At 43.5% G+C, this 26,097-nt stretch overlaps 1 protein-coding gene across 12 annotated transcripts in view; it reads right to left on the bottom strand.

Moving 5' to 3' along the window:
• Window positions 1-8,657, bottom strand: part of rxrab (retinoid x receptor, alpha b) — a 232,281-nt gene extending 223,624 nt beyond the window's left edge. For all 12 annotated transcript variants that reach the window (XR_009651406.1, XR_009651403.1, XR_009651409.1 and 9 more), the window contains exon 1: window positions 8,441-8,657. Coding sequence is in view for 3 of the 12 variants with exons in the window: in XM_060906922.1 (XP_060762905.1) it covers window positions 8,441-8,468 (28 nt within the window). In the remaining 9 variants the exon portion in view is untranslated. The remainder of the gene's footprint in view (window positions 1-8,440) is intronic.
• Window positions 8,658-26,097: the final 17,440 nt, after the last annotated feature.

A 26,097-nucleotide genomic window follows, 5' to 3' on the forward strand; every position in this document is an offset into this window, starting at 1 on the left:
TACCTACTGAACCTGTAACGTGTGTAAGTAGCATTAACACAGAAATTCTCTGTATTTAGAAAAGAACAGAGAACTGAAAAACTCAAAACTTACTTATAACAGATATGTAAGGGCATTTGTTAGGGCAGTTAATAAACGTTTAGGCCAAACATATGTTGTGTAGAACAGTTTCATTAATTATTCAGTTGAAGGTATTCATAAATTAAGCTCTAAATCTGTATACTTCACCCATTCAGAGATGAGAACAATCTGTGGTAATACATTACAAACGTACTTGCGTGGCTCTGATTGTGCATGAACACTGCAAAACTTTTAGTGTAGTATAAATGGCTAGAAATAAATGTTTTCAGGCATACACTGGGGCAGCAGGTAATGCTGCTGCCTCACAGCTCCAATGTCTCTGTTTCAATCCTGAGCTCAAGTTAATGTCTGCGTGGAGTTTCTGTGCATGTTCTCTGTGTGTTTTGCGTAGGGTTCCTCAGGGGTTTCTGGTTTCCTCCCACTGTCCATAAACATGCTGGATTAGCTATACTAACGTATGTGAATGAGTGTGTGAATATGAGTGTGCATGGTGCATTGACATGGACTGGTGTCTTATCCAGGCTGCAAAGTTGGTTAAAGTTACATAAGAACAGGTTCTGAGTCTTTCTTATATCTTAAAGACCCACTGACAACTTTTTACACCACGTAATATGTGTATTTATTGTTTTATTGCTGTATTGTGAAATAAAATATCCAAAACTCAACTTGAATAAAGGATCGTCTTTGTAGAAAATCAAGAATTTCAGAGCCGATTTTGTGTTTTTTGCCCCGGCTTCTACAAGCGCCATGAGCCATTTGCCCGTTTTTGCCGCTAGGGCGAGTGACGTCACATCAGTGTATGTCGTTCTGGATTGCATAAAAACAAAACATGAAGCAGGGAAGCTATCGAGATTGTCTGCCCTCACGTCTATTAAAGATTCTGTTTAAACAGCATAATGTCTTAAACATATGGTCCTGGTCACGTCACACTATTGGTCCCACTCCAAAAAACATCATGTCTAAGCTCCTGTTAGATCATGTTAGATACAGTAGCTACCAGAAGTTTAGGTCATATTTATGCAGAAATATCAAAAACTCTAAAGGGTTCACAAACTTTCAAAACATGCCAGATGACATCTTATATCTATCACTCCACACATATATCATGTATATTATCCTAACTAAATATCAGGGATGCAAACAGTGCGCCTTTTGGCGGATGGCGCCTTTTTCACGGCTGAATCGCGCAGATCTGAATTTTTTTTTTGGGGGGGGGCATTGGAGTGTCTGATTATAATTTCAAAGTAAATTCTGTATTAAAATTACTAAATAAGCAAATCCGTTACAGTCCATGAAACAGGAAGTATAAGGATGAGGAAAAAACAGTTTAAATCGGGAAGCTGCGCACATTTGTGCAGCCTGAGCGGCAGGACTGCGCAAATGTGCGCAGCTTCCCGATTTAAACTGTTTTTTCCTCATCCTTATACTTCCTGTTTCATGGACTGTAACGGATTTGCTTATTTAGTAATTTTAATACAGAATTTACTTTGAAATTATAATCAGACACTCCAACGCCCCCCCCCCAAAAAAAAATTCGGATCTGCGCGATTCAGCCGTGAAAAAGGCGCCATCCGCCAAAAGGCGCGCTGTTTGCATCCCTGAAATATATGAAACAAGGTATTGGCCTTTCAGTTGTTGTACATTACTGCTATTAGCTGCTTTGGCCTATTGATAAGTAATATGCAATGGTATAAGACGCATTTGTGACGTTACAACAAATTTTAAACAACATACATGTATTGAATAACAACACATAGCCACATACCCTGGCTCGTTCTCTTTTGGCAAAGGCACCACCAGACTTTCGCTTTTTGACCGCCCCTTCGGGGGTCTGCTGTCATCTGTTTCTCTTTTGACAGATTGATTCGGCCCGGGCCTGTCAAACAACGTCGGCACAGCTGACTCCTCCAACACCAGTGGATAAGCTGGATCAAACGTTCTTCGAGTTCTGGACGACAAAGTGAAACAGTGCTCCTCGAAATGTGCTGAACAGAGACGTGACCATTTTGTTGACTTCCAGTTCGCACCTGTTTTGGAAACGTTTCTTTCCCACTCTTTTGCTATTTCAGGGTGTTTTTTCCAAGGAAAGGAATGGAGTTTCACTCCTTCCGACGTGGTGTTAGAACACCCGTAAGCCACACATATAATCCCTTTTCGGTTAGATGCCATTTAACTTTTTCACGCAAGGAAATCACAACAAAACCACAGCTCAATATCACAAGACTTGTGAGAACTGAACCAACATAGTGACTTGTAAACAAAAACGACACACTGATGTGACGTCACTTCCAGCATCTCTGAATGAGCTCAGTTCATATCCAGGTCAATCTCCCTGCACGAAATTTAAAATTACTTCTGATGTTTAAAACGGACAGTTAAACCAAGAATTAAAACCAGAATTTATCTTTGGAGTCATATATTGTTTGTTTACAAATTAATACGAAATGACTGTCAGTGGGTCTTTAAGACCTTTACCATGAGAGTGCAATGACTGTAGCTTTCAATTTGCATTATACTTTATATCAGGGGTCACCAAACTATGGCCCGCGGGCCAGATCCGGCCCGTCACCCCCCTTTGACCGGCCCCCCAGCCCCTCTGCCCCCCATCACTTGAACCGGCCCTATGAGGCAATCCCCAAAAGTGGTCATGGCCTATTTTTTTAAATTGCTTTTTGGCAAATAATAACATGTCTGCATCTTGTATTTTGTTGATTTTATCAATTAAAATTGATATTTAGTTATAAAATGAACTATTCATATTTTCCGAATTTTCGTCATATGCTCGCGATCAAGCAGTGACAGGCAGCGCATGCGCAGAGAACTGTCAGTGTTCAGGACAGCAAAATGGCTAGCGGTAAGCGAAAAGCTGACAGAGAGTGCAGAGTTTTTAAAGAACAGTGGACCACCGATTATTTTTTCGTTCAGTGTAAGGACCGTGCAGTTTATCTTGTATGTAAAGAAAGTGTGCCGGTTTTCAAAGAATATAATCTGCGTCGTCACTATGAAACCCGCCACAAAGAGTATGCTAGTTTGCGAGGGCAAACAAGAGAAGACAGGATTCAGAGGATGAAATGCAGACTGGCTGCACAACAGAATGTATTCCTTCACCAAACCCAGATCAACCAGGCTGCTGTCTGAGCTAGCTATAAGGTAGCTCACCTACTAGCTACCCATGGAAAGCCGTTTACTGATGGAGACTTTGTTAAAGTATGCATGCTTGCTGTGGCCGAGGAGGTGTGTCCCGACAAGAAGGATGTGCTCAATGCGGTGAGTCTCTCCGCACCTACTATGACCAGGCAAACCAAAGATTTGGGGGACAACGTGTATGACCAGCTGAATGAGAAAGCGTCAGAATTCGAGTTTTTTGCTTTGGCCATGGATGACAGCAATGACGTGCAGGACACAGCACCAGGCCCGGCGCCATGGGGGGGCGAAAGGGGGCGTTGCCCCCTCGTGGCTACAGCCCTGCCCCCTCAACGGAGGCTCAGATCATTTAATTGTTTTCTTATGAAAATATAATGTATTATAGACGTATTAATAATTTGCATTTTCAAATACGAAATATTAAGTGGTTGCGCATTGCACAAAAATACATTTCATATAAATCACTACTAAAACTTGCACGGTAGAACAAATCTGATTGGTTGTTATGATTCTTACGTTGCAATCGTAGAATTCAACTGTATTAAGGTAGGATTATTTCAAAAAGCCTGAATTTAATATTAACCCTGTTTTAGACATATGTATCAATCCTAACTACTGGGGACTACTAGTTATTGTGGGTGTATGTGTGAAATGCTGACACAGCCGCACACACACAGACCTGTGATAAGGACAAGGGTCATGCGGGCGGGGGTTTTACATGTACACTTACAAGTGCACTGTCTCTGCAATATCCTGCAATATGCAGTCAGTTTACGGGAGTAGTCTTTCCCCTTCCGAATTAAACGAATTCAATCACCATATTGTGAATCCATTTTCTTTCTTTGTAGGCTAAGTTTATCTCCGTTTATGTTGGTGTATGTGTTCATATATGGTCCGCTTTGTGCGCAAATAGCGTAAGAATATGTGTCATTGACGTCACCCCCCATGCAGCGGGGGTGAAAATTCATCACTTCAGAGTGTTTTGTCCCCTACACGCCTAAACTGGGATCGCGGATTAAGTGGTTAGCGTTGACTCGGTGCGAGTCAGGAAGGCTATTACTGGTGCAGCCACGGGGTCTGTTGATTTTTTTTAAATTATGATTTTGGCCACCGAGCCAAGTACCTTAGACTTGCATTGACGTTTTGTTTTCATGCCGCGGAGCTATTTGTATGCATTTTAAATTTAAAGGACTTGCCTGTAGGTTTGTGTGTGTTGTTTTATGTTTGGCATCTTTCCGGTTGTAACGCGTGTCTGTGAGAAAATCGGAGGGGAGGGTTAACAGGTGGGCACGGGAGTTGATAAAGCGCAACTGCCCTGGTAATATGCCACATGATTTTCCCGGACTAAAGCAACCTTCGGGGCCGTGGTTTTGTGGTTGGCGCAGTTAATTGTTTGAAACACGTTGTCAGACCGCCATCACTACTACACACTATATGAAAAAATATTTGCCCCCTTGCGATTTCTAATTGCCCCCTTAGTAAACTGTTCCTGGCGCCGGGCCTGCACAGCACAACTGCTGTGATCTATTGATCTATTGCTCATATTATTATAATTTCACTGTTTTTTAAAATGTATTTATTTTATAGGCCTATTTATTTGATCTTTATTAAGTGCTGCATACAATTATTATTTATATTATTAATAATATCAACAGGCCTACCTACAATTTATAATTTTCCACTCACCTTTGCCAGTGTCAATCACCTCAAATAGGCAGATGTTTCTTACCTTGACAGCTTTGATATTATTTTTATTAGAAAATAAATAAATGGAATATCAGTGGTATTTCAAATTAAAACAAAGTGTGAAGACTTGATTACTACTTTTGCAAACCACTAGTAAAGATAAACAAATATGTGCCAGGAATCAAGTGTTGATATACCGTAGTAGTATGGATATAGTAGTGGGGATGGCCGTGCCAGGCTAGTAATCTCTACTACACAATGAGGCCTGCTGGTGGTCATATTTGTCTGGGTCATACAATTCTATGTGATATAGCTGACCCGACCCCGGCCCCCATCGCAGTCAGGAACGACAATGTGGCCCCCAGAGAAAAAAAGTTTGGTGACCCCTGCTCTATATTAACATGCATTTTAGATTTTAACAACTGCCCTTAGTACAAGTGGTTTTCAAGTCAATGGACTTTTTGTCTTTTCTCAGTACAGGCAGGCAGGCGGTGAAGAGAAATTAGCTTATGATATGTTGGAGTACTCCTATAACCCCTTCAGACACAAGGAAAAATGCTACGGAACAAAATGCTATGGAACTTCATGTGTATAATTGTACACATTATGTTTGAAGGGGTTAATATGGGCATGAAAAACAAGTTTATAATACCACTGTTGGGTAATAATTGTGAAATATACATTCCAGAAACATTTCTTTAAGAATAAACCTGGCATAAACCTGAAATGCACTGAAACCCCCCCAAAACTAAACTAAATTCTGTGACTTGTACATTTGCTTGTCCAAAGGTCAAGGTTATATCTTGAAACAACAATAGAGAATTTAACCTCCTAACTCTGTACCTGGTAATTACCCAGCTGCCCTTCTCTTTACCATGTCTCCAAAGTAGCCACAGACATATTAGGCCATTACAGTGGCCATGACCCAGCACACTCCAGACAAAGCATTAGTGCAGCCTGGATGGTAAAGACAAAATCCTGTTCAGAGTGGACGGACGGACACACACACACGCACACACACGACTGGGTGTTTACGCTCATAAAATCAGACAGAGCAGATGAGAGCGGCGTGGCACATTCTGTCGCTCTGTCTCAAAGCCAGGCTGTAAATGCCAAATCCATTAGTTCAAAGTAAACTAGACAACAGAGATCAGATATGACTAATCCACTGTACGGGACAAGTGGAAAGGGGAAGAGTGAAAGAGGCCAGCCCAAAGACAACCTTTTAATAATACCTTGTGACAATCATGACTTGCAAAACTGTCTCAGAGTTTAGGGTCACAGTGTTCTGGGTCACACAGGGATCTGTGTGTTTGGTTAGCAGGCTGGAGCTACATAACAAGAGCAAGGGGAATAACACAGTCCATAGTACAAGGGGCAACCGCGCTGTTATCAATGAATCAGTGTATACAGTTCACAGAGCAAATCATTAACAACTACAGCTTTTGAGCATATTATATAACTGTAGATAACATCTTCAATCCTTCATGTGGTTCTTGTGTTATATCTAAAAGGCTTCAGGTACTTGAACAACGGTTTGTGCGCCGAGAGTGAAACAAGACAGAGAAGGCTTAAGTTTCCTTAACTCCTCCTAAAAGTGTGTGTGTGTGTGTGTGTGTGTTAACTGTCACTTTAAACTTTCTTAAGTGCAATTTGGCCCTTCTGCACATCTAGAAAGGAGCCCACGCAGCCTTTGATTCGGAGCCAGACAGTGGCTGGAGGGTGTCTGTGAGATGCTGTCACTTTAAGCAATTAACTTTCCCTTTAAAAGCTCCCTAATAAAACTGACAGCTGCAGACATTCACAAAGGCACCAATCACCTCCTCAGAGCTACTAAACCTCAGTGCTGTAAACCCAACTGGTCCTGTTTTATTAGGGTGGTCCTGAACACCATGGGCTGTCCGACAAAGAGAGTCAATGCTTCTCTCTGACACCCATGGACTTGGGAGTCGCGGCTCAAAGCGCAGGGTCACCCCAAGGCCAAGCGGATGGGAACTTCCTAAGACATACTTAAGGGTACAGCGATTAGTCTTCATTAGACAGATCACAGAGTTTGTTGACAGAAAGTGACTAAACCCATGTAGGGTACAACATTATTATCATTCATTCAGTAATCTTAGCATCCTGGTCAGGATGCGAGGTGGGAACACACCCTGGATGCTACACCAGGGTTAATTAGTTTTATATCTGCAGTGACAAAATAAGCACCAAAACAAAGAAAAATTTCCCAAATGAACCTTAAAACAATTTTTACCATCTTCTTGGATATCACATCATGTGTATTATTAAGCTAAATTCCACTTTGAGGTGTGATATGCTGTTTTCATTCTTCATCTACAGCACTAGGGGTTTTCAGAGGTTCAACACTAATATAAGAACAAGGTCTGCTGATTATAGATTTTAAAGATTTCTGGCTACGTTCCAAACCACAAATGCTCCCTATGGCCTATTGTTGAGCATGGAAGTATGCGAGTTGGACACAGCTTCAAAGATTAATAGCTTAACCTTTTAAACGCCCAGAACCCGTCCGTAGGCAGCTCCGGACTCTGATTGTTCACTCTTTTCTATTAGCATCACTGTCTTGAGTGATACTGAATACTGAAAAAAATAAATATATGCTGTAAGGTGAGTAGCTGAATAATCACTGGAATGTTTATGAGGTTAAATGTTCACACGGGACATGCAGAGGAATCAGGTCATCGTGTAAACTTGAACACAGTATGACTGCATTATAAGACATCTCATATCTCATACCTCACACCTTTCACCTCACACCTACAGAACAAATCAGCTTTTAGTTGCATTATTTTCACCATTTCTCAAACCACAAACCATACTTAGGGCACTAGTGTAGAACTGAAAGTATGCCTCACTTAAAATAAAGTTTGTTGTCAGTGAGGTGTCTTTAAGATCCTGATTATGAACACAGTCTGACAGACTGGATATATATATATAATGATGGGTGGTAGATTTTGGAAAGAAGACGACAAGGGCAGATCAGATGGAGATTTGGATTTCTAACAACAAACACTAACCAAACTGCTCAATCTAAAAAGGGTACAGTACTGCACGAAGTGTACTACTGAGATATTGTGAAGAGTTTGGGACGAAGCCCAGCTGTTAAACACAGCAAAGTGACTACAGCAAGTTCAAGCAAGGAATAATGGCAAAATCACTATTACTACGACTAACAACAACAACAACAACAACAATAATAATAATAATAATAATAATAATAATATCTCCGAGGTAAACTGAAACTACTAAAAGATTTTAAAAGCTAAATCCGTTTCCAAGATTAGAGATGGATGAGCTGTAAGTGTATTGAACTCATTGTTTGAGTGTTAGTTTGTATCCAGCTGAACTTGTGCCGAAGCCTGTGCTGGCTGTGTGTGCGGTGCAGAAACAGCACCTACAGGCGCACACTCCGGTGGAAATCATCAGCCTCAGCATGATGACTGCTGGCTGTGACTGTGGAGGGAAATGAAAACCACATCACACACACACATTAAAGAAACGCCAAACTTACCTAGCGAAAGGAAAGGTTTGGTTTCCATGTTAGCTCATGCCAGCTGCAGTGTATAAACGACACTCTGCTACTCCGGAGCTTTGGTCGAGTTGGTAATAAAGATCCAGCAGGAATCACGGCGAGTGCGTGCGCGCGCGCGCGTGCGTGTGTGAGAACTCACCGTCAGCGCGCGCTTTAACCGGACCCCGCTACAGCGCGCGTAGCTCACAGCTCTGCTCTGCTGCTCACACTGGGGCCCCTCTCAGGGGGGACTCCGAGGGTAATCAGCACAGGCACAGTGACGTCGAGCAAATCCTACACTTGGGCTGAATCCACTGACACTGAGTCAATTCAGTTAAGTAAGAAAGTAAACACATTCAGTCATTAAAGCCACGAGAAGATCACTGATAGTTTATTAGTGTTGGGTTTATGAGGGTGTATAAGCATAAGCTAAACAGACAATAGCAAAAATAAACAAAATATGTGGTACTGATCAAAACATTTTTTATTTTTTGTGCATTCTTCGTGTGCAAAAACAGGTTGACGTACGCACCCGCCGCCATGTTGGATGATATACAAATCCATAATGCAAGGACAAGTACATAAGTAATCTCGTCTCATCTCATTTTCTCTAGCTGCCTTTATTAACATATTTTGATATTCTAATTATTCTTGTTTTTATATTAACCCAACAAACCTTTACATTTCAAACACTAAAGATCTTTGACAAAAAAGAGTACAAACAGTCAAAAAGCATGCAGTAAAAACATCACTAAGCAAGTAGTACTACTATTTTACTATTTTTACTATTTTATTTTTTTCATAAAAAAAGTTAAATCAGTCTAATCAAAAAGAACAATTGATGGAGATAAACTACATAAGGCACGGCATACTTTGGCAATGTCATCAAGTTAAATCAACTTCCAATATGTTTTTCTTTATATCCATGCCAATATTCAGTATAACAGCAGTCTTACTGTTGTGATATTGTTTAATTATTTCCCATTGATTATTTTCCTGTAGGGCGGCACGGTGGTGTAGTGGTTAGCGCTGTCGCCTCACAGCAAGAAGGTCCTGGGTTCGAGCCCCGGGGCCGGCGAGGGCCTTTCTGTGTGGAGTTTGCATGTTCTCCCCGTGTCCGCGTGGGTTTCCTCCGGGTGCTCCGGTTTCCCCCACAGTCCAAAGACATGCAGGTTAGGTTAACTGGTGACTCTAAATTGACCGTAGGTGTGAATGTGAGTATGAATGGTTGTCTGTGTCTATGTGTCAGCCCTGTGATGACCTGGCGACTTGTCCAGGGTGTACCCCGCCTTTCGCCCGTAGTCAGCTGGGATAGGCTCCAGCTTGCCTGCGACCCTGTAGAAGGATAAAGCGGCTAGAGATAATGAGATGAGATGAGATATTTTCCTGTAATGCCCCAGGATGTTTATTTCACCTTAAACCACAGGAACATACTACCAATCACACATTGCTTTGTTATCCTTTCAATCACTTACATTATGGCAGACATAAACAGTCAATCCCTTAGCAGCATTAATATCTCTCTCTGCCAGAAATGTAAGGGAAAACCATTGTATTTTGACATTTTGACAATTTATGGAATCCATGACAGTTGTAAAAGTTATTAAGTAAGTAAGTGAAGGGCTGGTTGATAATTCAATTTCCTATTTTATAATAGCATAATGAAGAAATCCATTTTGTAACTAGTGTTATGTAATTGTACCTCTGTCCATCCGCTTATCCTGTACAGGGTCGCAGGCAAGCTGGAGCCTATCCCAGCTGACTATGGGCGAGAGGCTGGGTACACCATGGACAAGTCACCAGGTCATCGCAGGGCTAATACATAGAGACAAACAACCATTCACACTCACACCTACAGTCAATTTAGAGCCACCAATTAGTCTAACCTGCATGTCTTTGGACTGTGGGGGAAACCGGAGCACCTGGAGGAAACCCACGCAGACATGGGGAGAACATGCAAACTCCACACAGAAAGGCCCTTGTTGGCCGCTGGGCTTGAACCCAGGACCTTCTTGCTGTGAGGTGACAGTACTAACCACTACACCACCGTGCTGCCCTTGTACCTTTGTGATAAATGTTATTATTCTGCTTTTATGATGAAGTCATCTGTTTATCTTTGCTTATTCTAAATGAGATACATTAATGTATACATAGACAAAGTACAGCTAGAGAAATATAGAAAACAGTGACTGGTGAGGAGAGAGTGACAGGGAGAGAGACAGAGATAGAGAGGACAAGATGGTGATGGGGAAAGAAACCCACTTGACTATGTTACAGAATACCAATGAGCCTCAAGCTATGTCTCAATTCAAGACGTACTATTTTATGCTCTGCCACATGCTGTCCTCATACCGCTACATGAGATCCTTAATAATGTGTGCACTATAAAACTCAGAGGAGCAATTAATATAATTCAAGCTGCAGTTATCTCATTAATAGCCCTGTAATATCTTTGTGTAATTAGGGCAGGATCCTCTTGCCCTCTCCTTGTACATTACCCTTGTAGATTAGAAATTTTGAGAATGTATAATCTATTATTACTGGAGAGATATTTTTTTTAATGAGGCTGAATGAATTAAAGGTTACAGTTGTGTAAATACTTTCTATAACTATATGTTATTGTATATTTGATATCATTCTCTGCATAAAGTTTCCACCAGCTTATTATGCATGTAATGTAAATGATAAAATGAAACTTAAAAATGAAAAATAAGTTTGTACAGTCTGCTTTTCAAGTCTCATTTCTTTCAAATTGAGTTCTTGCAGTTTAAAGCTAGATGGCCTTTTGATTTCATAAAATCGGTGAAATTTAGTTCCCTCTGAAATTTGGTCATTGTGATATATGTTTATTTCTGTAATATCTCACAAAATATCAGGCCATTCTGTGGCTGGGAAGTTATTTAATTTGAGGGGATTCCCTAGCAAATAATGTGCATGAAATCACTCACTTCACACAGTCAAGCAGACAGAGGAAGTTCGCGTGCGCATGTGCAGGTTTACTTTCTTCTTCTTCTTTTGGGTTTTACAGCAGCTGGTATCCACAGTGTTGCATTACTGCCATCTACAGGTTTACCTTGACCATGCATTGACAGTTATATCATTCTGTTGCTAAACAAACAGCTGATCACACCGCGGTGCTTGCTGACTGCCAATATTTATTAGTTTGGTCCTGCGTTTCCTTTTCTTCACAACATAACATCTTTTCTTCTCACTTTCCGTTACTTTAGTTGGTCTTTCATGTTTCATTCACAGACTCATGTCCTCCATTTTTCTCTCCTGTTTCAAATTTGTATCCCACAATGCCTTGCGCAAATGGGGAAAGCCCACCATGTGATGTATGATGTAGTATCTTGAATTGGGTCATGGTGAAGCAAGAAAAAATAGTAGAGAATTTAGGGCCATGTGGCCCTAAATTAATTAATTGTTCTATTTTTTAAAATAAATAAATAATAATAATTGGAAGTCCATTATTCGAATTCAGTAGCTTTCGGTCCACTAAACAAAAATAATTGGATGTCAGGGAAAATTCTTTTTACGACCTCCACTTGAAAAATCTGAAAGGCAGTCTGCCTTTAAAGGTCATAGGCAACAGTTTAATTTTATGCACATTTGAAACTTTATATGTTAAAAAACCCTCTGTAATTTTCTTCTGGTCCCAAGAAGTATTGTTAATAAGTAATAGTTAAAATAAGTTAGCGCAGATCGTGGCAAATTTCTGTTCGGCTATTTTCGTGACCACTCGGTGCATGACGTTATTTAAGACAAACAAACTGCTTGAGTTGAGTCCACTTCTGTTTACTTACATTGCCATTCGGCTTGAGTGCAGATGTGCATTCAAGAATTTCCAAAGAAAACCATGCCTTATTGTTGTGCAGTGAACTGTAACAACGGGACCAGTTCAGGAAGAAGTTTTTACCTTTTACCGAGAGAGGAGAAGAGGCAGAGAGAGTGGATTGGCTTTTTCCAGAAGAGGAGAAGAGATGGAGCGAGAGGATTGGCTTTTTCCGAAAAAAGAGAAGAGGTGGAGTGAGTGGGTTGGCTTTTTCTGAAAGAGGAGAAGAGGCAGAGCAAGAGGGTTGGCTTTTTCCAAAAAATGAGAAGAGGCGGAGCAAGAGGGTTGGCTTTTTCCGAAAAAGGAGAAGAGATGAAGTGAGTGGGTTGGCTTTTTCCAAAAGAGGAAACGAGGTGGAGAGAGTGGATTGACTTTTTCTGGAAGAGGAGACGAGGTGGAGTGAGTGGGTTGGCTTTTTCCAGAAGAGGAGAAGAGGCGGAGAGAGTGGATTGTGTGCGTGAAACAAAATCAAGCAGTCAAACAAGAAACGGACCAGCAACGCTCAAGCAAAAAGGAGAAGATTGGAGGTAAACATTTTTACTTTTGCTTGCAATTGACAAGTCAAGAATCCTGAGGGATCCTGTACAATCATTGTGGGAATGAGACAAAGGGATATTTCCTCGCTTAGAGTAGGCTATAAATAGTATAATGCCGCGGATGGCAGGCTAATGTGGCCTACCGGCGCACTGTCAAGTAATCGTTACCTATATCCACTAGGGAGGGTGGTTTAATTATTCTTCAAAAGGGCTCTTATTTAGTATTACGACGAAAGTAGGAATTTATCATAATTACCAGGATAAATCGTTTGGGTGCGAGTCTTGTTGAGGTCCGGGGTCACCGTGATCAGAGTCGGCCGAGTTGCTGTCCGATTTCGAGGCCGCACGGTCAAACCAGTGAGCCACGTTCACCAATTGCTTCGCAACGGCCATAGGTTCATACATATATGGTTTCACCTCTCGATATTCAATTTGGAGAGTTCCTACTTCAAAATCGCTATCGCTTTCAGACATTTTACGCAACCTCTCAGGACCAAAGTCCGTACACGTGTTCTCGGTTCGCAAGTGAACACAGAGCTGCTCCCAGTCTGTTTGTTCTTAAATGATGTCACGACGACTGTCCCCTGGTGGTGAAAGTGCGCATAAGTGAGATGTAAACAAACCTTCGGAAATTGGGCAAAACAGTATATTTTAACTGTTTTATTCAATTTTAGGTTGCAAATTAGACACTAGGAAGATTGAATTTGCTTTTTGGGTCATTCTTCTAGACAATAAAGTTGATATTCTACATTTCACCTCTGACCATTGCCTATGACCTTTAAATAGTGCAAATAGCATTAAATTAAGACACAATTTGCTGCAAAAACTGTTTTGCTTTACTGAAAATATGTCAATATTTCAATCACCAATTTCAGGTTGATGAAAACAGAATGGACAGTTATTAGCACCTATATTATAAATTCTATAATGTAATATAAAGTCATCATCATTATCAGCACCTAAAGACAATGATGCATACATGGGCCACTGATCTTATGAAACTATAAAAACTGCCTTTTTTTGACTTGCTATAGTTTCCCAGAACATTGATGTTATGAGATTTTTTAGAACAAAGAAAGTTTCGTGTGTCCTCCTCAGTCCAGCTGTATGCTCCTGCTGCACGTGTTTTGTTGTAAGAGAGGCAGTTGATAAAAATGCTATATGCTAAAATGTTTCCACTATCATTTTTTGCAATGTGTGAGCCAAACAGCAAAAAAGGTCAGTAATATATTACTGGTAATCATTGTTTCCATCCCTTACAGTGCTAAACATTTCACATAACATAAAGCACATGAACAGGTTTTTGCAGACAGTGGTTTCCTTTGTGTGGCTTTTACAAATTTGGCAATGAAATGATGCAAAGTTTATATTATTATTATTATTATTATTATTATTATTATTATTATTATTATTATTATTTTCTCATTACTGCATGTTCCCACGATGCTTACTTCCAGAATTATATCATAGCAAGTATAACACTGTACAAAGCTCTGACACTGTAGTCTCTTTTATTAAATGCTATCAAACCATTTTGCATAAAATCTCATAGATTGAAAATCTTCCTAATTACTCTGTCCCAGATAATACTGGTTTAACAAAACCCAGTAAAGACAGTTGAGACCAAATTGGAATTGTGATGCCAGAGGGAAAATTTTGAAGGGATATACAGATCACTTTAGAGCTCTGCAACACTGAGCAGCACAATGACTCAGGCACAGGCAGGAAAAAGAATGAGGGGAGAGTCAGAGGTTATAACAACAGCCTGTGAGGCTTGTAGCCCAACTTCACTTTTCAAATGACATCCTCTGAGGAGAACGATCGCCCCTAATGACAGCAAGCCCTACTCAGAGTAAATCCCCTCACCTCCAGGCAATTGGCTCCTGCCAGTTCCTGATACAGTCATTCTCAGATCTTTTGTGCAGTCTGTGTCAAATCTAGATTAAAGTTTGCTAGAAAATACCGTGATCAATTAATTTTGTCCTGTTATTTAATGTCTGACCCTGAAATGTAAACTATTTAGCATCTAACTTTCATAAGAATATTAGAGACAGGTATTATACTGTCCTCCACATATGCTATGAAAGCTGAGTTCAGTCAGATGAGGTTTTAGGTTCACATTCCTCACTGTGGATCAGGAACTGCAAGTGGCCCAGGGGTCAGTGTCTTCTGTTAACTCCTACACAGTGGGGGGCATGTGTGAGGTGAGAGTAAGAGAGATAAATGGAGCAGGCAAAGAGTCTTGTATTGACTTTGACCTTTGATAATCCTCTGATAACCAGTAGATAGGTGTTATGATTAAAAAAAAACTGGAAAGGATTATAACTGGAAACTACTTTACTATTCACATTTCATCAGCTGGTATTTGTGTGAAAAATTATGGAAAAATTTCAAAACATTTTACTGCCAATAATAAAGTGCTCATATTTTGCGATTTGATTGTCAGTTATCACACACACACACACACACACACACACACACACACACACACACACACTTTCCTACAAATTCCAAAAAATGGTTCATAGTTTCTTGTTCACTGATAATCAAAATGACCAAAATTTCTCTCTCTATCTCTCTATCTCTGTGCCAGAAATGTAAGGGAAAACCACTGTATTTTGACATTTGAGTTACTTTTGCAAAATGTTTCCTGATGACCCACAATTTACAGAACCCATGACAGCTGTAACACCATTATTAAGTAAGTAAGTGAGGGGCTAGTTGACAATTCATTTCCTATTTTATGATATCATAATGAAGAACTCTATTCTGTAACCAGTGTTATGCAATTGTACCTTTGTAATAAATGTTATTATTCTGCTTTTATGATAACACATACTGTAATGAAGTCATCTGTTTATCTTTGCTTACTCTAAATGGCATACATTAATGTACAGATAAACAGAGTACAGTTAGAGAAATATAGAAAACAGAGACTGGTGAGGAGAGAGTGACAGGGAGAGAGACAGATAGAGAAGACAAGATGATGATGGGGAAAGAAACCCACTTGACTGTGTTACAGAATACCAATGAGTCTTGAGCTATCTCAATTCAAGACATACTATTTTATGACGTATTTACAAAGGATGTATCAGGCTATATATACAGTACAGACTATGTTGATCATTCATAATTATCCATGAGTCATTTGTATAAAGGAATGAAAGTTAATGGTGAATGGTTGTCTTGTTTATTCATTAGAAATTCAAGCAAAATCCAACCACTTCGCTAGATTGAGGAATTTTTTTTTAGAATTTTATATACAGTATATATTACAATTTCTTATAAGCTCAGGTTCTGTTAAATATGTATTAATCCTTAAGTTTTACATTACAGAACTTTGTTCACCATTGATTATATATCATAATTTTTTAAGTAACATATCTAACCGATATCGCAAACATTATATAAATTGAGCAACTTTAACTGAAAAAAAAAATAGCTGGAGTATGGAGGGAAAGAGGTGACATATCACTAACATCCTGAACTTTCAATTTATGGACTAATCATGTAATTGCTTTTCTTGTCAGAAGCTGATTCCAAGCTTTTTGACACATGCTGAGGTCAAACTCTCACACAGTCTCACCTAACTTTAATCTCTGTGACACTGTGATCAAACAGAGCAAGTCAGACTTCCATCAAAGCCAAGTGTCCAGCAGGTGATAAAGAGGAGCACAGCCTTGGCTGCAGGGCAGAGAGTCATACAGACAAATTGAGATATGACTTTCTGATTGATCTCTCAGGGATCAACACCAAGTGCAGCAGCTCACCGACTATGATTTAGTGCATCTCATCTCTCTGTCTCTCTCTCTCTTCCCCCCTTTCTGAGAGAGAGGGGCAATCAGCCACGTCATAAATCTCCAAGCTTCCTTCTACTTCAAGGAAACAAGGGAATGCCCACAGTGTACAGCTCATTAAACCTGCTTTCCACTGGACACACACACACACACACACACACAGACACAGATGTTCACTGGGAAAGTGAGAAGAATGAGAGTATTTTAGAGGAGACACTATTTTTGCATAGTCTTTTATTTCTTTACAAACTTCGTTGAGACCCCCAAAAAGTGATGACATAAAATCAAAGTGTGCAACATAAAGCTTCTGACAGCAGAGAAAATAGACTGCAGATGAATTTAACGTCACTTACTGAAGCCCAAGTCCATATTCATGTATCATGCTGTGTTACAGACATACTGTCATAAATCTCACAATTGTGGCCAACATAATTCATCTTTATGCTGCTAATAAATCAACACTATATATTTGATTTCTCAGCAGAGGGAAAACACCGATACACAAAAATACATTGCAATATACTGCAAAAGTTCACATAATATGCAGCCAGCTGCCAGTTTATTCTGTACACCCAGGTTTTATCGATTTTTATGCCCTATTTTCCCAATTATTTTCAGGTACAACAAAATATAGGTCACTGTGTAAGTATAGTTTCTGACTGCAGCCCATTCATTGCTCTGCCCCCAATTCCCCATTTCATCATTGGAAAGGGAACGTTTAATAGTAGATATGATTCGGGACATGTTTGGCACAGCAGTGACACTGTGACATTGTCAGTACTAAAGTCACGGATGGCTTATATATAAAACATGTTTTGCATATGATAAATTATTTTGTCAGTATTTATTTTTTCCCCAGCTCAGCAGAGAAGAGTGTGTGTAATGTGAGACTGAAGTGTGGCTGAGTTTTGCACAGCTTCAGATAGCTGGCACACACACTCTCAGTTTGTATCTCCACCAGCTCTTCCAGATGGTCAACTCGCTGTGAACTCCCTGGGCTCAATGCACCCTGCACTACTCGATCAGACACCGAGAGACGCACAGCAACCAGCGGTTAGGAGATGAGAGGGATGCAAATGCTAACACACACACACACACACACACACACACACACACACAAAATGAGAGAATCTGGTTCTGAGTACAAACTCTTGCTGGCACATCTGCTTTTCATTAATGTTGTTGCCTCTCTCTCTCTCTCTCACACACACACACACACACACACACACACACACACACACACACACATTGTGCATTCAAAACAACAGTAAGCTTCTGCTCAAAGGGCTGTCAGCAGTCAGCCTTTTCTCTGAATGTCAACACAATCATCAGAGGAAGCGAGACCAGAGAAAAGAGAATGACTGAGAGTCAGAGTGTGTGAGAGAAAGGGAGTAGCGAGTGGAGCAAACCAAAGGGCACCATATGGAATGAGTGTGTAGAAAACCACCTGGCTCTTCAATACTGCAGCCAAATCTGTGGTGCAGACGAGCTGGTTTATGTAGGCAAAGTACAAACAAAACAATCTGGTTGGAAGATGTTGGAAGATTATAATAGCAATTTGCTTAAATGATTAAATATTCTAAAGCAGTTCACTGTTCACATTACAGTTTGTTTTTGTCTTTGCTTTGTCCTGGATGTAATTACAGCAGTATAATCTGCGTGTAATCACACATTTCTTATATGCTTTGTGTAGCCCTTATAAGTCTGTGATGGCATCTGTGTCACACTCTCAGGAAAAACACATTCAAAACTGTATTTTCCTTGTTACAGGCAGAGGCAATTCTAGAGTCTGTTGTGGCCCAAGCAAAAATTTCCAGGGGGCCCTTCTGACCAGTGTTCATCACCAATATGTTATAAATAATCTGACATCAACGAAAAATGTATGAAACCAAAGTTTTTTAAATTCCAAATGTGAAAATACAATGGTAAAGAACAATAAAAACAATAAAAAACAAAATAAATAAGCCCTCGGGCCCCGACTCTCAGGGGGCCCCAAGCAGTTGCCTGCCTTGCCTGTTCACAAGCTGCGCATCTGGTTACAGAGGGGGTGCACTCAAGGTTATATCTTTTGTACCTTCAATCTGTATCTGTTACAGGGTAATGTGAATGTAGCATATCTTTAAAACTGTTACCAATTCATAATTGGACCTAATGACCTCTCTTGTACTTTTAATTTGCTTTTAATGTAATACTTTAAAGATATACTACATGGACATTTCAAGGTAAAAGGTACACCCTAAAGGCACGCTAGTGACAACAAAAGTTCCAGTTCAGTACACTTCTTTATGAGCCTGTATAAAAGATAATGCCTTCTATATTGCTTAACAGTATAGGATTTATTTGGCATAGAGACCGATTTTAATTTGTATCTTGTCACAGAGATCCATGTCTTAATAGAGGAGAAAAACCACTATTGCAAATCCACACGCATCACCATAGTTGCAGTTTTTTAAAAAAGCTTTTGAACTACAAATTAGTCTCATCTCTCATCTCATTATCTCTAGCCGCTTTATCCTGTTCTACAGGGTCGCAGGCAAGCTGGAGCCTATCCCAGCTGACTATGGGCAAAAGGCGGGGTACACCCTGGACAAGTCGCCAGGTCATCACAGGGCTGACACATAGACAACCATTCATACTCACATTCACACCTACGGTCAATTTAGAGTCACCAGTTAGCCTAACCTGCATGTCTTTGGACTGTGGGGGAAACCGGAGCACCCGGAGGAAACCCATGTGGACACGGGGAGAACATGCAAACTCCGCACAGAAAGGCCCTTGCCAGCCACGGGGCTCGAACCCGGACCTTCTTGCTGTGAGGCAACAGCGCTAACCATGACACCACCATGCCGCCCACTACAAATTAGTACTGAACAAAAGCTTTTCTATTTTTTTATTGTCTAATGATAGTTGTACTATAAACAGCAGGAACACAGGTTTAATTCTGCAGTCCCTACACCAGTCATACATCTGTTCATTCAGCAGTATGTTTTTGCAGTACTTATCTATGCTCGTCATCTTTCATTTAACCTCTTGTCAAACGGGGATGCTCTTGAGCCATTCGGCTGTATCGGTGTCAAGTTCTATTAGGCTTTCCAGGCCATTTGGAGGTCACAAGGTTGGACAGGCATGGATTAGGTGCTGCAATATCTGTGGCAAACCACATTCACAAGTATCGTTATTGCACGCACCAATGGATTTAAGGAATGCGCGAGTCCTGCAACAGCCAATGCGTATACGATTCAGTCGCGCCCAGGCCTTACAATCCAGCTGATGGCCACTGGGCTTGGCGGTGGGAGTCTTGATGAACATGTGGAGTCTTGTGTCAAGAGTACTCCACTCCTCTTGCCACCGGTTCTCCACCCAGGATGCAGACAGCGGTAGATGTTCTTGAAGCTTTGCAGCTCTAGTAGCAAAGTGTTGTCTCTGGCTGCATTGCGGGGCTGCTGTGGGGTCAGGTAGGGGTACCAGGCTACCCCCCTCTTTAGCCTTCTTGGCCAGTTTAAACACCTGGTAGTCATGTCAAATGGAGGGAGGAGGGATGCCAGAGACCACAGGTAGCATGACCGTAGGGGCAGACTTTAACGTTCCTGAAATCAGCCTCATTGCACCATTAAGGACTGTATCAACAGCCTTGTTGTGCGTACTGTGCGACTAGACAGTGGCAGCATATTCTGCTATAGAATAAACCAGAGCCAGGGTTGAAGTGTGTAGGATAGTGAACTTGGCACCCCACTCGGCTTGAACAAGCCTCCTGATGATGTTGACCTGTTTTGAAGCCTTCTCCGCTGTACTCTTCAGGTGAGGGCCGAAGGTCAGACTGTGGTCCAGGGAGACTCCAAGGTAAACCGGCACAGGGTTGAACCTAAGCTTCTTACCATCCAGCTTTATCTCTAGCTCCGTCTTTGCCAATCGATTGGCCAAATGGTATATGGAGCATACTATTTTGGTGTCACTTAATTTGAGGTGCCAGAGAGCAAGGTATCTACAAAGTGAAGTAAAATCAGCTTCCAGGGTAGATTGTATCTCTTCATAGGTTCAGGCCAAGTAGCCAATAGTGCTGTCATCCGCGTACAGATACTTGCTTGATATAGTAGATGGATAATCTGCTATATAGATGTTGAAGAGTATAGGGGCCAGGACAGACCCCTGAGGTAGGCCATTGTGGAGCTTCCGTTTCCTACTACATTCGCCGCTTGAGGTTGTTACGTAGAAGGTGCAGTTTTGAAGCATAATCATGATGAACCTCACAAGCTTCACATCGGGAATGAGTTAGAGCAGCTTCAAGTACAAGCCGTGATGCCAAACAGTACCGTATGCGGCTGTTAAGTCAATGTACATGACGCCGAACTTCTCCTTTCGTTGGAATGTTGTTAGGGTTTTACTGGGATTCAAACCTGGTTTGCTGGTGTGATAATCCAGCAAACCCCCACTAGGCCACCAGGGGAATGACTCAAGTGCAGAGGCGTGAGGCGGAAGTAGAAAAGTATCAAAAAGTTTATTTACAATATGTACAATCCACGGCAAAAAACAAAAGTAATCCAAACGCTCAGAAGATAAAGGGAAAATAAAAAAAAATCCAAAAGTACAAAACAAAAGCCAAAAAACCAGAAAAGAAAAGGCAAAAATACCAAAGCTCAGAAGATCCAAAAACACAGTAACTACTAAGTCCAAAAGAAAAGCAAAGTGCAAAACAAAGAACATGGTACAGAGGAAACTGGAGATAAACATAACAGCACAAAGACTCCGTGACAAGAGGACTGAACTCAGGGGGTATAAATACACAAACTAAATTGAAGACAGGTGAAAATAATAGGACTAAACAAGCAATTAACACAAACACAAAACACAGGAACAGTGGCGGCCTCTAGAGGCCAAAACAAACATGACACGAAAAGGAAATAACAGCGGCCTCTAGAAGCCAAAACAGTCCCAGTCCTAACAGGACCCCCTCTCTAGGAGCATCTCCTGACGTTCCCAGGGTGATCCGGATGGGCCGAATGGAAGTCCCGACACAGTTCTTTATCTAGGACATCCCGAGCAGGAACCCAGCAGCGCTCCTCAGGACCATAGCCCTCCCAGTCCACCAGATATTGCAGCCCACTGCGGACCCGGCGGGAGTCAAGCAGGCGATGCACAGTGAACACAGTCTGACCCTGGAAGATGCGGGGGGGGTGGGGGGTTCCTAGGGGCAGGGGCATACGTAGACGTCAGTACGGGCCGCAACAGGGAAACATGGAAAGTGGGGTTGATCCTCAGAGTCCGGGGCAACTGGAGCCGGTAGGAGACAGGATTCACCCTGCGCACCACCTTGAAGGGGCCAATGTAGCGAGGAGCAAGCTTGCGGTTCTCCACCCGCAGCGGAAGGTCCTTAGTGGACAGCCAAACCCGCTGCCCAGGGCGGAAAGTGTGTGCAGGTCTTCTATGGCGGTTGGCCTGAGTCTGGTTGGTTCTGGAGGTCTGTATGAGGGTCTTCCTGACCTTGCTCCAGGTCTTGCGACACCGTTTCACATATTGGTTGACCGAGGGCACCCCCGCGTCCTCCTCCTGGTCCAGGAACAGAGGTGGCTGGAACCCGAATTGGCACTGGAATGGCGACAGCTTGGTGGCCGATGACTGCAGGGTGTTGTGGGCGTACTCTGCCCATGGCAGCCAGGTGCTCCACGATGTCGGGTTATCCATAGCCAGGCCTCGCAGGGTGGTTTCCAGGTCCTGGTTGAGCCTCTCCGTCTGACCATTGGACTGTGGGTGAAACCCAGAGGAGAGGCTGGCAGTGGCTCCGATGACCTTGCAGAACCCGTGCCACACTCGGGAGGAGAACTGGGGCCCTCGGTCTGAGACGATGTCCTGTGGGAGACCAAAGACTCGGAAGACATGATTAAACATAAGTTTCACTGTTTCAAGAGCAGAGGGGAGTTTGCACAGTGGTATGAAGCGGCAGGCCTTGGAGAATCTGTCAACTATGACCAAAATGACCGTGTTACCTTGTGACTCAGGGAGACCCGTGATGAAGTCGACTGCCACGTGGGACCAGGGATGCCGGGGAATGGTCAGAGGATGCAGGAGACCCTGGGGACGCTGTCGTGGGTTCTTGGTTCTGGTGCAAACCTCACAGGACAGGACAAATGACCTTACTTCCTTCTCCATGTTAGGCCACCAGAAGCATCTTTTCAGGAAGTCCAGGGTCCTCTGAGCTCCCGGGTGGGCGGTGAGAGGGGAAGAGTGACCCCACTGGAGAACCTTGGCCCGGGCTTGATGTGGGACGTACAAGAGGCCCGGTGGCCCCGTCCCAGGACCGGGGTCCTGGTGTTGGGCTCGTCGGACAGCCTCCTCAATACCCCAGCGGACAGGGGCCAGGGATAATAGGCCCGACTTCACTCTCCCTGTTAGTGGCAGAGAACAGCCTGGACAGTGCGTCAGGTTTGGTGTTCTTGGAGCCGGGGCGGTACGAGAGGGTGAAGTCAAACCGACTGAAAAACAGGGCCCACCTAGCCTGTCGAGGGTTCAGTCTCTTGGCTTGCTGGAGGTACTCCAGGTTCTTGTGGTCAGTCCAAACCAGGAATGGATGTTGCGCTCCCTCCAGCCAGTGCCTCCACTCCTCAAGGGCCAGTTTGACCGCTAGCAGTTCTCGATCCCCCACATCGTACCGGGACTCCGCAGGACTCAGGCAGTGGGAGAAGTAAGCGCAGGGATGCAGCTTTCCTTCCGAACATTGAGAGAGCACCGCGCCGACACCACTGTCCGAGGCGTCCACCTCCACGATGAATGGTTGGGAGGTGTCTGGGAGGACCAGAATGGGTGCCGTGCAGAAGCGGTCCTTGAGGTCTTTGAGCGCCTTTTCCGCCTGAGGAGACCAGACATAAGATCCACCTGTCCCTTTGGTGAGGTCCGACATGGGTGCTGCTACAGAACTGAAGTTCCTGATGAACTTGCGGTAGAAGTTAGCGAATCCTAAGAACCGCTGAACCTCCTTAACGGACTTGGGAGTAGGCCAGTCCCGGACGGCCAGGGTCTTGGCAGGGTCCATTTGGAGTTGGCCTGTCCGTACAATAAATCCCAGAAAGGAGACCTCGGGAACATGAAATTCGCATTTCTGGGCCTTGGCGAACAGATTGTTCTGTAGCAGCCTCTGGAGAACCTGGCGGACATGGTGGTGGTGCTCCTGCATGGTCTTGGAAAAGATAAGGATGTCGTCGAGGTAGACAAAAACGTACAGGTTAATCATGTCCCTTAAGACGTCGTTGATTAGGGCCTGAAAAACAGCTGGTGCGTTGGTGAGTCCGAAGGGCATCACCTGGTATTCATAGTGCCCAGACGGGGTGTTAAAGGCAGTCTTCCACTCGTCTCCCTGTCGGATACGGATGAGGTGGTATGCGTTCCGTAGGTCCAACTTGGTGAAGACGGTGGCGCCTTGGAGCAGGTCGAAAGCTGTGGACATCAGTGGAAGGGGATATCGGTTGCGCACAGTGATCTTGTTCAGGCCCCTGTAGTCAATACATGGTCGGAGCCCCCCATCCTTCTTGCTGACAAAGAAGAAGCCGGCACCAGCAGGTGAGGTGGAGGGTCGAATGAACCCAGAGACCAGGGCGTCTTTGAGATATTCCTCCATGACCTTGCGTTCTGGCTGAGAGAGGGAAAACAGTCTGCCACGAGGAGGGGTAGTCCCAGGGAGCAAGTCGATGGCACAGTCATAGGCCCGGTGCGGAGGAAGAACGGCGGCCCTGCTCTTGCTGAAGACCTCCTTGAGATCCCAGTACTCTGTGGGAACTTGAGATAACTCGGTGAGATCAGGGGGCTCGGCAGGAGACACAGGAGAGCTAGAGAGCAGACAAGAGGCATGGCATGCAGGGCCCCATTCCACAACCTGGCTTGTTACCCAGTCTATGCGAGGGTTGTGGCGAGTAAGCCAAGGAAGGCCTAGAATAACTGGGAACTCAGGTGAAGGATTCAGGTGCAGGGATATTTCTTCTTTGTGACCTTGAGACTGGAGGAAGACTGGAGAAGTAACTTGGGTGACTCTTCCATCACCTAACGCTTGGCCATCGAGGGCAGACACAGACAGTGGGACTTCAAGAGGTGCAGTCGGAATATTGATGCTTTGGGCGAAGTGAATATCCATAAAGTTCCCAGCCGCCCCTGAGTCTAACAAAGCTTGACAAGAGTGGACAGACTCACCCCAGGAGATGGAGACCGGGATGTAGATTCCTTGGCCAGGGAGTCCAGGAGAGAGGGTAGGCCCTGTCTCAACCCTCCCTCGGCTGGACAGGGCGGTCCTTTTCCCAAGAGTTCGGGACATGATGCTTGGAAGTGACCAGGCTTGCCACAGTAGATGCAGCACTTGTCCCTCCTTCTGCGCTCCCTCTCAGATGCGGAGAGGCGAGTACGACCCACTTGCATGGGTTCTGGACAGTCACTGAAGGAGGTAGACGGTCTCCAGGTAGAGGTAGGGAGGCTGGGGGGGCTCAAGGCTTGGTGGCGTTCTCTCATCCTGTTGTCCAGACGAATAGCATGTGAGATGAGGGTTCCGAGGTCACTTGGGCATCCAATAGAGGCCAGACTGTCCTTGATGGGGTCAGACAGACCATGGTGGAAGGCTGACACCAGGGCAGTCTCGTTCCATCCACTTACTGCTGCGAGCGTCCAGAACGAGATGGCGTAATCTGCGACGCTTCCTCCTTGCCGGATGGACATGAGCTTTCTGGCTGCGTCGGTACTGATGTCCGCCTGATCGAAGACCCAAAGCATCTCTTCAGAAAACAGCTGGAAATCAAAGCACTCAGGTCCCTGTCTCTGCCAGATAGCAGTAGCCCAGGCTCGCGCCTTACCAGCTAATAAGGTTATCACAAAGGCAATCTTGCGGCGATCCGTAGTGTAGGTGGTAGGCTGAAGCTCAAAGGTGAGTTGACACTGGGTAAGGAACTCTCAGCACTCACTGTGCTTGCCGTCATACCTCTGTGGTGCAGGAAGGCTGGGTTCGCGAGGTGAAGAAGGCAGCATGGCAGGAGGCACTGGAGCAGGAGCGGGAGCTGGATCAGGATGAGTAGATGCAGGCAGAGGTGTCAGCTGTGCCAGGGTTTTCCCAATTTGCTGAAGCAGTTCCTCGTGGCGAGCAAGGGCCTCACGTTGGCTGGTGAGCGTTTGTCCATGAGCGTCCATGGTCGCTCCGAAGTGCGTCAAAGCTGCCATAATTCCCTGAAGGTTGGCCAGGTAGACAGTTGAAGCACCCTCTGCTGAGTCAGACGGAGTCATGACGGAGTCTTTCTGTTAGGGTTTTGCTGGGATTCGAACCTGGTTCGCTGGTGTGATAATCCAGCAAACCCCCACTAGGCCACCAGGGGAATGACTCAAGTGCAGAGGCGTGAGGCGGAAGTAGAAAAGTATCAAAAAGTTTATTTACAATATGTACAATCCACGGCAAAAAACAAAAGTAATCCAAACGCTCAGAAGATAAAGGGAAAATAAAAAAAATCCAAAAGTACAAAACAAAAGCCAAAA

This window comes from Neoarius graeffei, chromosome 24 (assembly GCF_027579695.1).
Source record: "Neoarius graeffei isolate fNeoGra1 chromosome 24, fNeoGra1.pri, whole genome shotgun sequence".
NCBI classification, from domain to species: Eukaryota; Metazoa; Chordata; class Actinopteri; order Siluriformes; family Ariidae; genus Neoarius; species Neoarius graeffei.